We start from the raw sequence: 16,193 nt of genomic DNA on the forward strand, positions 1-16,193 counted from the left end.
ATTTCGGATACTTCTTCGAAACCATGAGACAGTGTCAATAAAGAAGCCGAGACAGCTCGCAGAATTTTTTATTATTTTTACCAACCTGTGGACTCATGAAACAGATTAGAACAGATCAAGGCACAGAATACAAAAATTAAATAATGAATGAGTTAATGAAAATGCCAAAGATCACATACAATTTTTCAACGGACTACTACCGTCAGTAGATAGAAAATGAATGAAAAAACATGGGAATTAAATATTAGAAAACTATAACATCGAGGAAAGCTGGGAAAAACTTAAAAATAGCATAATTAATGCAGCAACAGAATCACTTGGAGAGGAAAGTAAAAAAACAATAACATATCCAAAATGGAAACCTCATGGTTTAGAGAGAAAGCGAAGGCCAAATGTGAAGAAAAGAAGGAAGCCTTTTAACAATACAGAACACAACAAACACAATAAGCATACAACCTATAAACGAATCAGAAATGAAGCGAATACTTCAGTTAGACAAATAAAAAGGGAATCCTTTTTGAGGCACTCTCAGAACTTCTCAAAACAAATGGAACACGACTTCTACGGAACACAGAAAGAAATATGGAGAATGATCAGAGGACAAAGAAAAGATATCAACAAACTAATAAAACCTAAACACATTCAGAACTAAGCATGAGCAGACTACTTTCGATTTCTATTTGTTAAAGGTGACGATAATGAACCACTAACACCAGAGGTGACGGCAAACGAAAAAATAAATATTGAAGAGAAAGAAGGTAAAGAAAGCATTAAGGAAATTAAAAAATAGAAAATCACCAGAAGAGGACAGAATAACGAACGAAATCCTAAAGTAAGAATCCACATCTGACCAAACAACCACAAAAACTCATCCAAAAAATAATAGAATAAAACAGAATTCCTCAAGAATGAAGATCAAGCATCCTAAATACTTCTCTTCAAAAAGGAAGACAAATCAGACCCGGAAAATTACAAAGAAATTAATTTATTAAAGAGAATACTAAAATTAACAACCAAAGTGATAAGAAATAAACTGAATGAAATTATAACACTAGCAGAAGGTTGTAGGTCGGGAAGATCATGCACTGACGCTATATTTATAATCAGGCAAGTGCAAGAGAAATCATTAAAATACAATAAACCGGCATATCTATGTTTCATGGACCTTTGGCATTTGACCGGGTTAAATTAAAGGACGTTATCCACTTATTATTCGCATGAGAGATACCTTCAGGAATTATCAAAACGATCGAAAATATTTACCAAACTGTCATCAGATGCCACCAATCACGCATCTCGATGTGCATCGCCCTTCCTTCTGGAACACATAATTAAATTTAATTGGTTGAGAAATGAAAAAGTTTCATATAAAAGTTAATTTATCTTTAAATATGGGACATTTTCGGATCTCGAGTCAGTCAAGTCAGTACAGTGTACAGTGTGTGTTTTACCCGTGTAGGGTAGCTCCCTAGAGCACTTTGCTCGAAGGGCTCTGTTTCTTTCTAAGACTCTGAAGCTGAGTTTTTTTCTTCTTAGAAAGAATGTGTTTTATTTCCACCACCTAATAAAACCATAATGGCATTGTCTCTTCAAGATAATGCCACAATAAGAGCGTACCGGCCAACTACGCAATATTACACCATATTGCGCAATAGTTGGACAAATTAATAAACATGGAAACTTGCACCAAGTTGCAATCAGTTTTTCATACGTTTATTAATTACACCGGAGACGACATGGCGCCCAACCTTCAACGAACTCTACCACGACTCCGAGATGTTAGAGTTCTCATGCTCCGCGATCGAAAATCGCAAACAGTTCCAACACGATGCCTGCATCAAAACCACTCAAGAAAACAGCGGGGAGAAGCATCGGATGTTGGTACACCAAACTAACATGCCGATATCCACCTTCTGCAGCCCTGAAACCGTCGATGTGCCACATCTCCGACGAGCCAGCCTACTTGATGCTAAGTACCTGATGCAATGGATGTCTCCGCAGTAGCCAGTCACTGCCTGCCCTACCATTATGTGGTCCAGAGCACCACGGAGGCCCGGCAAACTCGCCTACGACACACCGGCGACATGCAGATGGGAAACGTACAGCTAGAGAGGACGAAGCCGCCGTAGAGGAGCACGTCGTCGAGGATGGACCTGCAGATGATGTCAACAACACCGACCACCGCCTGTGAGTGTTTTGTGCAGTGTAAGTGCGCGCTACGCGAGTGTACGCGAGTGTAGTGTGTGTTAGAGGACTTGTAAGTAATTTGACAATATAGACATATTCATTTTGATATATTTCATGTTATATTTGATATATTTTATGCATTTTTTTTCTTTCCTATATGTGATTTGTAAAAAAAATTGTTTTCTTAAGTTTTTTAATAAAATCATCTTTTTTTATCAGCCTCAGAGTCTCCAAAGCAGGGGGGATGTCATCAGATGCCACCAATCACGCATCTCGATGTGCATCGCCCTTCCTTCTGGAACACATAATTAAATTTAATTGGTTGAGAAATAAAAAAGTTTCATATAAAAGTTAATTTATCTTTAAATATGGGACATTTTCGGATCTCGAGTCAGTCAAGTCAGTACAGTGTACAGTGTGTGTTTTACCCGTGTAGGGTAGCTCCCTAGAGCACTTTGCTCGAAGGGCTCTGTTTCTTTCTAAGACTCTGAAGCTGAGTTTTTTTCTTCTTAGAAAGAATGTGTTTTATTTCCACCACCTAATAAAACCATAATGGCATTGTCTCTTCAAGATAATGCCACAATAAGAGCGTACCGGCCAACTACGCAATATTACACCATATTGCGCAATAGTTGGACAAATTAATAAACATGGAAACTTGCACCAAGTTGCAATCAGTTTTTCATACGTTTATTAATTACACCGGAGACGACAAAACCAACACAATAAAAGTAAAAGTATAAGAAGAATGAGACTCCCTCAGTCCTCCATTGTTCGACCTAATTATGGATAAAATAATAAAAAAGTAAGAACTAAAAAAGGATACCGAATGGGAGAAAAACAACTTAATATAATCTGCCATGTTATTAACATGTTAATTTTTCCAAAAAAAAACAGAATGCATGGTTATAACAGCAAATTTACTAAAATGTAAATTGGAGATGGAAGGTTAGATAATAGAACAAGTGATGGAGTTTAAATATCTAGGCATCACATGATCTAGCTACGGAAAGCTCGAAACAGAAGTGGAAGATTAAGTAAATAGGACAAACACAGCAGCATGTTGCCTGAATGAAACAATATGGAGAAATAAAAATATCGGGAAAGACATGAAAGGCAGAATTTACAAAACAGTCATCAAACCATTAATGACAAACGCGGTAGAAACAAGACTTGACACAGAGGGGGCAAAAATGATGTTAGAAATAGAAGAGATGAAAACACTTGAAAACGCTATGAAAGCGATGAAAAATTGATGATAAAACACTATGGGACAGAGCTAGAAGTACAGATATACGGCGTATATACAAGGTGAAGAACATCAAGGACTGGGTAAGAAACAGAAGAGTAGAATGGAACGATCATATAAGCCGAATGACAAGAAATAGAGTAGTAAAGACGGTAAGAGACGGATCCCCAATAGGAAGACGATCAGTAGGAAGACCACGAAAACGATGGAAAGACAAATTACTGGAGACACATTGAAAAACAGACAGATTCATGTCTACATAAGAAGAAGAAAAAGAAAAGGAAGATAGTCTATATGTAGGTCCTTTCATAATAACAAAAGTAAATAATGTTAACTGTAAAATTAATTTAGATACAGGAAAGATTAAGGAGATGCATAGAAACAGACTCTACGCCTACAATCAGTTGAGATAAGTGAATTCAGTGACATCACAGAATACACCACCGAACAAGAAGCGAAACGAAGGGCTTTTTCGCAATCCAAATTTCTGTGAGATTCGCCATGTTCTTAATAGTTTATCTGTCAACCTATAAAAACTGATGTTTGTTTACATATTGAGAAGTGTTGTTTCATGTGTGTCGTTTGATAGAAAAAAACAATAATACTACCTATTATACATATTTTTGTATATACATATACATATTTTAATTATTTTCATCTCTATTTTAAAATTAACTCTCAAGTTCAATCGCTTTTTATCGGTTTTTTAACGTACTAAAATACTTTTAGTACGTTAATTTGTTTGTTTAAAAAAAAAACAAATCGATATTTTTGGCACAAGATATTATTATTCATCAGTACAGAATTATTGATATATGGGTTATATTAAATTTTACAGAAAAAAATACAATTCATATAAAACAGATCTACTTAAAAAAACATTAGTTTTAATGATTACTTTGTTTCTTTGTGTAACCATAATTTTACTACGCTACAGATTTGAACGACTTCCTCATTACTTTTCTTAATGTACTAAGTAGTTTAACTGTCATTGTCACTCCGAAATTCCTGTCCTACGAACATCAAAGGTACCGACAAAGCTTTCGCTTCTTGTTGGGCAGTGTATTCTGTCGTGACATTAAAAGACAGTGAGTTGATGGATAAAGTAAATGAACGAATGAATAGGCGCGATGTAAATAAACTATAAACAGACATAAAAGCGATAAGAGACTAAGTGATTTTCACTATTTTTTTCCTTAATTAGATATAAAACAATGTATATGTAAATACGATAGCAGAAGTAAGAGGTAAAGGCAGTACTTATTTGACGATGAAAAATATCTCTTCTCCAAAAAGGAGAGAGAGAGAGATAATACAATAACTTAAGAGATTTTTTTTCTCTTAGGAACGGTGGTGTAATATTACAAATAATTAATAAATATTCAAAAATATTAAAAATATTATATCGCAATAGATATTTGTTTTCAATAGAAAACTGGAGCATACGTATCGAATACACTGCGTGTTTTATTTCATAACATTTCGTTATACTTTAAATCAACCTTACACATTCAGCAATTTTGTATAAACGTACTTGGTCTAGTAACGCGGCGATGTGTAATCCAACGTAATCCAACCTTGAGGTTATAAAAGGAAAACAGAGATGAAATCGTGGCCCCCACTCAATAATAGTAATGGTTGGTAATTGGTCAGTACTCGTAATAAAACCATAGATATATAATACAAGGTAGCCTTACTGCTGCAATACAGTCGCATTCCCCCAGTGCGTCAGAGAAAACTGACACAAAGCAGTCCCTGCATCTCTGTCTAATAAGCCAAGTTTATCGACCACGTGACCTTCTCATTGGTCATTTAGATCACGTGGTCGATAAACCTGTCAAATAAGAAATAGATGTCGGGACTGCTTTACGTCAGTTTCCTCTGTCGCACTGGGGGAACGGGCTGATATTTTAACGATCAGTCTATCTTATATTATATATGTCTATGAATAAAACAGCACCCCAAAGAGATCCTGAGATAGCAGGAGAATGGCTAATATGACAGAAGGGAAGAATGCCTACTCTAGATTTAGTCGACCCACAGTTTCGCCATAGTAGTTCGGATGACGAATCGCCGATTTCAAAAATGGAGTGAGAAGAAAACAAATTTATAAGCATGTAACGAAAATTGGAATTGCTCACGAAAAGTTAAAGGACCTGCTCACGAAAACCATGTGGACAAAAAAATTCCTTCAAGAAAAACTGAAGACAACTGCAAGTAAGCATTTTTAATCTTCGTAAAAATATTTTTCTCTATTAAACCACAACCTAATTGAAACACTTGGTTCTTATTTACAGTCCAACCTAGGAAATCAAATTTCAAAGTTTACTCGTTCAAATATTACGTGGAACTGGACGGAAACAAAAAAGAGGTATGCAAAATTGCATTTTTAAATGTATATGGCGTAATTGATAAAAGAATTAAAATATTAATAATTTGCAATTAAAGCCCTATGAAGGGTGAGGGAAATCTGCAGGATCTAGAAGTAACGATGTTTCAGTAGCAACATGCGTTGCAATCCACTATTGTGTGGAATCCATTCCAGTCAAAAAAATTCACTATTCTAACAGAATCGTAAAGAAGTATTAAGTATTAATCATCTACATTAAATGTAATAAAAGTATTACACGAGAGATTTTGTGCAGATCACCCTGAAAAAGAAGTTAATTACCGTTTTTTTTTCAGGAATTATTTTAACGTTAATTTTAATTGTTATTTTGGAGACCCCAAATTGACGTGTGTTCACGGTGTGAGGAAATTAAATTAGTGTTCAACTGAAGAAATGACTGAAACATCGCAAGAAATTGATAGCACTATCATGGGGTTAGAATTTGATTACCTGCAGAACTTTCTTTCTTTCTTTCTTTCTTTCTCCCCTTCCTTTTACCCTAATAGGGTGTCGGATTTGGGCTAGCTATTTTAATTTCCATTTACCCACCTCTTCCATTATTTTCTGTTTCCTGCCATTATTTTCAGTTCCTCGAGTGATTTTTGTTTAAGTTTTCCCGCCTCTACTACTTGCTGTATCCATTTTTTTCTTGGTCTGCCTCTTTTTCTTTTTCCGATGTTTTTTGCTTCATAAATTTTTCTTGTTATTCTATTGGATTGCATCCTCATCATATGCCCATACCAGTTCATTTGTCTCTTTGCTATTTTATTCATTATCGGTTCCTGGTTTGCCATTCTCCTAATAGTCTCGTTGCTTAATCTATCCCATTTTGTCTTTCCAACTATCCTTCTTAGATGTCTCATCTCCATTGCGTTTATCCTGCTCTTATGTTTTTCCAGAATTGTCCAGTTTTCACTTGCATAGAGCACAGTCGGTATCACTATTGTGTTATATATTTTTATTCTTGTTTCTCGTGCAAGTTCTCTTTTTCCCATTATTGGGGCTAACGCATAATATAACTTGTTTGATTTCTTTACTCTATTTGTTATTTCCCAGTCTATTTTTCCATCATTAGTTATTATACTTCCCAGGTATTCGTCAGTTGTTACTATTTCCAATTCTGAGTTTTTACATTTTATCTTTATTTGATTATCTTCCTTATCTCCTTTGCCGCTGATTATCATTATCTTACTTTTTTCCTCGTTTATCTCCATTTTAAGTTCTTCTATTTGTTCTACCCATATATCCATTAGTTTCTACATTTTATTCTCGGAATCTGCTATTAGTACTATGTCGTCTGCATACATTAAGGACTCTATTGTTACCGGTTGTAATCTGCGGTAACCTATTATTGTCTGTAGTTAATTAGTTCTGACTCTAGTGTTTCTTATCAATTCGTTCATTACTATTATGAATAGCAAAGGGCTGAGACTATCTCCTTGTTTAATACCTCTCTTCCAATTAAACGCTTCCGATCTTTCCCCCTGTTATTTGTACCCTTCCTTTTACCTCTTTGTAAGTACTTTCTATAATTTTTATCAATGCATTAGGTACGTTAATTTTCCTCAAGCATTTCCCTATAATATGTCTTTCTATCGTGTCAAATGCTGCTCTTAGGTCTATGAATGCTAATACTAGTTTTTTCCCCGTATCTATGCAGAACTTTCAATTGCCTATTCTTCACATCCAGAAAGTCTTTTATTTCCACCTACCATGGCTTTATGAATTTTGTATGCATAATATGAAAACTGGGAAAGTCACTTTTTACTCCTAGCACGAGAGTCAAACCCTCAAGGCGCCCAATGAAGTGGCATCATGTCTAGATGATTATATTCTTGAAAATGGTCCTGAAAAAATCAATGAGTTGAACTTATTCTGCGACGAATGTCCAGAACAAAACAAAAACAGTGTTATTACAAAATTCCTGTTGTCGTTATCAGTAAGTCGAGAGATAAAAATGTTCCTTTACTTTCCGCAAAAAGTAAGAAAATTTTCCTTTACTCTTTTATTAACTGTGATAGAGACTTTGCAAAAGTAAAGAGCAAAATCAAGTCGGCAGATGTTTTGTTTACTCATCAAGAGTAGATAGATTTAATTCTTAATAGCGTGAAGAGCAGTAGGTTTAAGGTGAAAGCTGTCACATGTTCCGATATTTTGGACTTCAATGAGTGGATTGGTGGAGTGGATTTTAAAGTCAGCTTTAAGTCTAAACCTTAATCCGAAAGGTGCTACGGGAAAAACGTTAACAATAAAGATAAGGAATATTCCCTTTTAAATTTTAAAAAAGATAAGCTTTTTTCAGATATCAATGTTGTTTGAGGTTATCTTTTATCCTGATAAACCCGGTGAAGTGTTATGTCGTCCATATATTGATATTTTGAAAAATGAGTCATTTGTTCTGACAAAATAAAATGTTGTTGTGCGATGACTTTAGAGCTTATTCTACGAAAGTACCAATAAATCCATTAAAGATGGATGACCTCCAAAAATTCAAGCAATATATACCTTCAAAATTCTAAGACTTAGTGACATAGGAACCTCAAGATGAAGACAAAGAAGCAGATTTTTCATTGAATTTTTTGTATTAATCAATGTATTCTTAATAATTTGTTAAAAAAGTTGCACGTTACAGTTTTAATATCAAAGAAGTCTTGTTGCTTCTTTTTTATCAAAATAAACGAGCTAGGTTCCACTCTGGCCCTTTAAATGTTAGTATTCCATTCCTCTGTTCATTCGGCTTTTTCCGGCCGTCGCGCGTCGTTTCTTTTTTTCTATGAATGAAAAACCTTAATCATTTAAAAAGTAGGAATGCCCATCATTAGAAATATATATTCCAAATCAAGGATTTTTAGAATATTGGCCAAAGTGTATAAAAGATGATAAATTTCATAGATATTATTTTTTAAATAGCGTAGCAACATCGATATGACTTCATTAGCACGACTTCACTACCAAAGTAAGTGTAGATCCAGACATCATAAATTCCAAGGTCATGTATCTCAAAAACATGCCATAGTTGGCTATAAAATAGAGGTTTAGAAAAGATATGTGAAAGACACAAATTTTGCATAAGATCAAAAGAAATGCACATTATTTTTCCATTTTTTGCTTTAATTCAAGTTTTGTCTTAGCTCAAAAAATTCATCTTTACCAAGATATAGCTTCTTTTCGTTTTTTTTTTCTGTTTTCGAACTTAGATCTACACGGTTTGGTTGTTGAGTAAGCTTATGACACTCTGAACATGTGTCAGATCTTGGAAATCGAAATTTAATGGAAAAACATATTTTAAATACATTTCAGTAAGTTTTATATGATATATTTATATTATAGGTTTGCAGAAATATTCTACGCATATCCCTTATAAGCGATTCACATTATTCGAGTACAGTAATCCAGCGAGTTAATCCAGTCCAGTGCTGGACTGGATCATATCGCCCAAATTATTAAAATTAGTCTCAAGCTGTAAGATCGATAACACTATAGTAATGCTTACCCGTCCAACGTGTAATCAAGCACTGGATTGGCCATTTACACTATTCCAGTGGCAATGGAATGGGCGAACTGGAATGAAAAATAGACCGTCATTCCAGCCAACTGGAGTGAATTGATTACTGGAATGGTACATTCCAGTGCAGGTTTAGTTCAGTGGCATTCCACTACTCGACTGGAATAATGTGAACCGGACATTAAGGTAATAGATTCTATACTCTATTTGTTTGCAACTGGCAGCTCATATCAAATGCAACCTTTCTAACACTAATAATAATATGAAAATAGAAAGTACGATTATATCTTAGGCAGATAAATACCTGTATTTTTTCTGCTCTTTAATTTTTCCACGAAGCAACTTATCTCTTTTAATAGTAGTACTATTTTGGATTTATAAGGCATATCTATTTTATTAACTTCATATAATACTTTGTCTCATTAGGGGATAATCCGTTATTCATGATTTTAACGAATTTGACAAATCATCTTTGGGGTACCTGCCTACCTGCCGATCGAGTAAAGGAAAATTGTGAGGAATTTGATACCGTCCGTGTTATCGATTAGCAGTTCAGACCATGCGTTAAAATAGCATCAATTTATTGCTGCTAAACCTAAAACCAACGCGTATTCTCTGAGAGAAAAAGCTATTGTGTTAAACTCATTTACAGATTTTTAAGTGAACGAAATCAAGGAAACATTACTGAACCAAAACGATAAGAAAGAAAGCAACCAATAGAAATTGGTGACTGTCATAGAAAAGTCCTTCGGAGAAAAGTTTATTCACTCTATCTAAACAAGAAGATTCCTACATTGAATACAATGTTAAAGGCAATAAGAAATAATAATTTTCCTCACTTTGGCCGAGATAAGTTATGAAAATTACTTAAAGAATCGGCTTAAAGAAAGTTGCTATGAAAATCAAAGAAAAAAGCTTATATTGCATGATAACAGATGTGATAGTTTGTTAGCGAAGGCAATCATTGAGAACGATAAAAAGATTCAGATTACAAGGAAGATGCATTTTCTATTTAGATGAAACCTAGTTAAACGAAAGTCTTATCGTTTCAAAAGTATGGGTAGATAAAAATATTATATAATAATAAGTTCGCGACAAGCTTTTCTAGAAGGATATTCTACTGGTTTAAATGCTCCCACAGATAAGGGTCGAAGATTAATAATCAGACGAATATGGTTTTGTGGAGAATGGTTTATTTAAGGTTTCAAAATCCACTAAAGATTACCACGAAGAAATGAACTTCGATGATTTTGAGGATTACTTTTCTCCGGTATTGAATTTTCTTGATTAAAGAAATTATGAATAATCTACTAAGAAGACAATATTCTACTAAATACTGATTCATCAAGATTCTGGAAATACTAATTAAAAATACAATTGAAAAAGAATCACAGAAAAAAAAGGAATATCTGAACGCCAATATGGGTTTAGGAAAGGGAACTCTGCAATAGACGCAGTGGAAAGAATAATGGAAATAGCAGCCACGTGTATAAGTAGGTGATTGGTGGCCTTCTTTCTAGATATCAAGAATGCCTTTAATTGCATTAGCTGGTAAACAATAATAAATATATTTAAAAACTATTAAGAAGTATCTCCATACCTTCAAAATTTAGTAAAGGAATATTTCACGAAAAGACATAAACATAGCAAAGGGCCACCTAATGGAGAAATCCACGGGTGTGCTACAGGGCTTGGTTCTTGGACTGCTGTTGTCGAACATCTTATATAACGATAGTCTAGATCTGGAAACAGGCATAGAGCCCTTTACATACGCAGAGGACTTGGTACATTTAGAGCACAATGATAATTGGCTGATCATGAACTTGGCAAATACTGCACTAGAAAAAAGAGTTAAAGTTTGGTTAGAAAACGGAGATATAAAATTATTCTCACAAAAGTCAGAGGCAATCATACTTAAAGGTCTATGAGACAGATCATATCTCCTTCATGCTGGAAGGTAAAAGAATATTTCCAGTAAAAAAATGAACTATTTGGGCGTCATGCTTAATTGTAAGCGAATATTTGGTGAACATGTCGGGTGGCTTCGACTGTATCTCTATAGCCCATAGCGAGAGTACCACCAATTCAACTGCAGGCACAAAAAAGATCGAGAATATAGGGCAAAAGGTTGAGTTTACCGAAAGTACAAGCTGATTATAGTTGCAAATGTCAAACATGGAACAAAAAATTTTGGTTTAGCAGTGTTGGCATGTTTTTATAATGTATATGCTGTATGCTTCAAATATAAAGAGATAAAGCATTAGAAAAGTACATTTTGATTATATTATGTTACGAATTCTGCAATTTTTGATTTATATAAAACAAGAATGAGTAAATATTTGTTTCTTTGGAGATTAATTGCAGTTAATTATTAGACATTTAGACATTTTTTGTGAAAAAGTACTTTGTAAAAGCTTTTTCTCTGTATATTTGAAACATACAACATACGCATTTTAAAAACATCCCAACACTGCCAAACCGAAATATTTTATTTCATGATTGACATTTGCGACTATATTCAGCTTGTACTTTCGGTAAACTCAATCGGGCAAAAATAGACAGGAAGAGAGAAGAAAGAAGGGAAACAATAAGAGTGTGGCAAGAAGAATGGGAAAATGAACAAGGGCTGCGTGAATGAGGGTGCTAATCCTGGATGAGGAGAAGTGGATCAATTGCAATTACAAGACCATGAACTACTTCTTTACACAATTTCTAATGGGCCATGAATCGTTCAGTCTCGTTCATATCGAATAGGCAGTGCAACGGATGGTAACTGTGAAGTTAATGACACAGCCGAACATTGTGTATATGAATGTAATAAATTCAACAAAGATAGAGTCGAAATGTACGTCAAGGTAGGCATACTCAGAGAGCAGGACATAGTAACATAGTAATATGATTTTTAAGGATGTTTTGAATGCAATAACAAAAATTATAAAAAGGAAAGAAGTTCTAGAAAAATAAAGACAGCCAGAACAAATGTAAATTTTTAATATTGTTCTGAAGCTATTTTCTTGTGGCATTTTAAATTAATTTATATTTAAATGGGAATAAGCCACAATTAAAGGTTAAAATACGTTTATTGACGTTTCAATTTCCACTTCGGAAATCGTTCTCAAAATACAAACATTAGTAAATTGTTTTATTTTACTAATGTTTGTATTTTGAGAACGATTTCCGAAGTGGAAATTGAAACGTCAATAAACGTATTTTAACCTTTAATTGTGGCTTATTCCCATTTAAATATAAATTAAATGTAAATTTAATATAAAATATAAACATACACATAAATTCGATTGGATTTGGTTCGAGTCCATTCGATTCGATCCATTAAATTTCGAATCAGAGTTCATTTGATTCAATTTAATTCCATTCGATTCGTTTCCATTAGATTTGATTTCATTCGATTGCTTTTGATTCGATTCTATTTAATTTGACTTCAGTCGATTTTATCTATTCTATTCCATTCGATTCCAATGGATTCGATTTGATTCCATTCGATTCGATTCCATTTAATTCGATTCATAGTGTGTATCGCACGATTTACGTTTCATTGCATTTCATCGTGTTTCTTTTGGGTACACCCCTGCTCGATCCATTTCACCGATCAATCCATTCCATCTGAATCCCGCTATAGGAAAGATATGCTTCCAAAATGGGATATGGAGATGCTCCGTCTCTGGGATGTGAACCTCCCCACCCAGCCTGTTCTGTCCGCTGAGTACTGGAGAGCTCAGACCGGTACGTCGTATTTATTATGTTTAAATGGTTTGTTACTTTTGTTCTACCTTTCAGTCGTAGATTAAAGACCTGGATCGCATCATATAATTTTTTTACCTTTCCAATTAATATCAAGGTTCAATATAATTATTTGCATTAGAAATTAGTAACCGATTATGTTTTCAGTTACTCTTTCACAATAAAAATAAGAACAAAACAATAAATTAGCGATCTTTCTTTATTTTTAACAAGTAAAAACAGTTTAATATTAAATAATGCAATTAGTTGGCAATTTTCGATTAGATCCTTTCATATAAGTACAAATAACCTAAGTCCTTTGGCGGATTCTCTGACAAAGCAACCTTATTGTCGTTAAATATGACCCAGTTACCGTTCTTTAATAAATGTACAACGTAGTGGCCCACCTGCGTAGAAGGACCCATATGGGAGATGAATCCGACGAGTTTATATTCTAAAAAAAATAAAAAAATATTAATGAGATTATTAAAAATGCGTAAAAATTTTAACAAAATAACGTAACATTTTTATAAGAGCAATTCGTAAATTTGTATTTTAATTTGTAACGTTAGAAACGTAGCAGGATCACTACGTTTATAACGTAGTTAATCAAACTCACACTTTTACATTCATTTAAAATTAGGTGAATACATTGATAATAGGTTGCCAGTCAAAAAGTGGCCGCAAATATTTTTAATTCAATTATTATTAATTAGTTTTTGACAAATATTTCATTTCGTCCACTTATTTTTTAAATAAAATACGCTGCTCATGGTTTTTATATCAAATTAAAGCTAATTTTTTTCTTAATATGCTGAATATCAAAACTTCTTTTCAGCCAAAATCTCGAATTCCAGTCTAGTAGAATCATGAATGCAAAAATATGATCATTTCACGAAAACTTGCATACAAAAGTTACATAGATGTATCAAATTTTGAAAATTATATTAAATACAAACAGATTCAAGTCAAAAGTAAACTTCTGTTTACAAATAAACAAAAAATTCGTGGATTAACTTTGTGAACACTTTAAACAAAAATATTCCCATGAGTAAAATTTGGAATTTTGTTAATAAACTATAGCTATGGAAGGGGTGTAGAGCTAGTTCGCGTCCGTAGTAGAATACTACACGTGCACCCTGGGTAACGCTAAATGAACTAGCAAATACTGGCGGTCAAATAATCTCAGGATCTCCTGACCAGAGACACATTGCAAACAATGCCATTAAACGTTATCACAAGGCAAATTAACAATAATACATGGCCCTTCTCAGGACCCGACGACTAGAAAAATCGGACCTATGATCCGAATTTGTCACTTAAATGTAGAAAGCACATGCTATTCAAAGAGCCAGTACTTATCAAAATTTCTAAAAGATAACGACATCGACCTGGTTGCTCTACAGGAAACACACTGCGAAACGGAAGAACAACTGCGAAAAAGGGGAAAAATACCTGGCTTCGAACTACTGGGTGCTACGTACCATCGATCATACGGCACGGCAACATACATTAAAGAAAACATAGAAAACGCTGTCCTTGTTTCCAAGTGTACTGATGATGAAATTCACAATGTTGTTGTAAAAATTGGAAGCATCACCGTTACTAACACCTACAAACCACCGACTATATCCTGGCCAGCTCAAGTCATCGACACACATCCGCACCCGTCAATATACGTGGGAGACTACAACAGTCACCATGAGCAGTGGAAATATAAACAATGCAACAGCAATGGGAATGCACTAGTAAAATGGGCGGAGGACGAACACCTATCACTAAAATTTGACGCTAAAGACCGACCTACATTCATGTCAGCAGCATGGAAGAAGGAGTACAACCCTGATCTATGTTTTGTCTCTACTAATAAAAACGGGCAACCTCTAGAAGTCTCTCGAAAAGTAATGGACGACTTCCCACACAGCCAACACTGCCCAGTGATCTTAGAGGCAGGAACCCAGATTAATATAATCACATCCATCCCTCGCCCACGTTGGAATCTAAAGAAAACCATTTGGGGTAGCTTTTCTGCGGAACTGGATAAGACTCTAGGCTGGATGCACCCTTCCATTAGAAATTACAAAAGATTCGTTGGAGCCGTAATAAGCACGGCCAAAAACTATATACCAAGAGGCTACCAAAAAGAATACATTCCTGGTTAGTCCCATAACAGCGAAGAACTGTACCAAAATTTCCTTGAAAGCGGCGATCAAGAATTAGCCGATGAACTGCTACATAGCCTAGATGCAGCGAGACAACAAAAATGGACGGACACTGTAGAAAGTCTTAATTTTCAAACATCAAGTAGGCAAGCATGGACACTACTAAGAAAATTAGGAAGCGGAACTCCCATAACAAGAAGCAAAACAACAATTAACCCAAATACTATTGCCTCACATCTGGTATCGACATCCAGGGCCCCAAAAGACAAGCCACACACAATCAAGATAAAACGAGAGCTCAAAACTTTAAAATTCCAATCTGCAGAAACCGAATACTCTCGCCCTTTCACTCACATATACACAAAGTAGATGCCCAATTGAACAGTACAATGAAAATGATTGCTGGTGTTATCAAATCCACCCCTACGCAATGGTTCCCAGTACTGAGCCACATTCCACCACCCAAACTACGGCGCATACACTCCCTCACTAGTGAGTACTAAAAGATACTTAGTAACGAGATCCTGCCAAGTCATTAAGATATAGATGCTGCCAACGGTAACCGTTTACGCTCCAGACGACCGCCAATAAAAACAGCACAGATTGCTGTGGAAAATGAGTTCAACTTAACGACCACTTGGACTAGAAAATGGATGGAACAACAAAATAGCAGCTTACCCTGCATCACACAAAAACCACTAGGTTTTGACTTACCACGCAACACATGGACTATGCTGAACCGAATCAGAACCCAACACGGCAGATGCGGTTACATGATGCACAAATAGGGTAAACGACCATCCCCACTCTGTGACTGCGGACAACCCCAAACCATCTGTCACATTACAGAACAGTGTCCCACAAGATCCTATCAAGGCAGATCAGAGGATTTCCTAATGGCGACTCCAGAGTCGATAGAATATATAAATAAGTTAGATGTTCGTTTGTAAACATATATGTAAT

At 34.9% G+C, this 16,193-nt stretch overlaps 1 protein-coding gene across 1 annotated transcript in view; it reads right to left on the bottom strand.

The window, feature by feature from the left end:
- Positions 1-13,270: 13,270 nt before the first annotated feature.
- The window catches only part of Usp5 (ubiquitin specific protease 5), a 68,218-nt gene continuing 65,295 nt past the window's right edge, over positions 13,271-16,193 (bottom strand). The window contains exon 10 of the mRNA XM_072540381.1: positions 13,271-13,522. Coding sequence (XP_072396482.1) covers positions 13,350-13,522 — 173 coding nt within the window. The 3' untranslated portion in view covers positions 13,271-13,349. The remainder of the gene's footprint in view (positions 13,523-16,193) is intronic.

The sequence above is a fragment of the Diabrotica undecimpunctata genome, chromosome 8 (assembly GCF_040954645.1).
Source record: "Diabrotica undecimpunctata isolate CICGRU chromosome 8, icDiaUnde3, whole genome shotgun sequence".
NCBI classification, from domain to species: domain Eukaryota; kingdom Metazoa; phylum Arthropoda; class Insecta; order Coleoptera; family Chrysomelidae; genus Diabrotica; species Diabrotica undecimpunctata.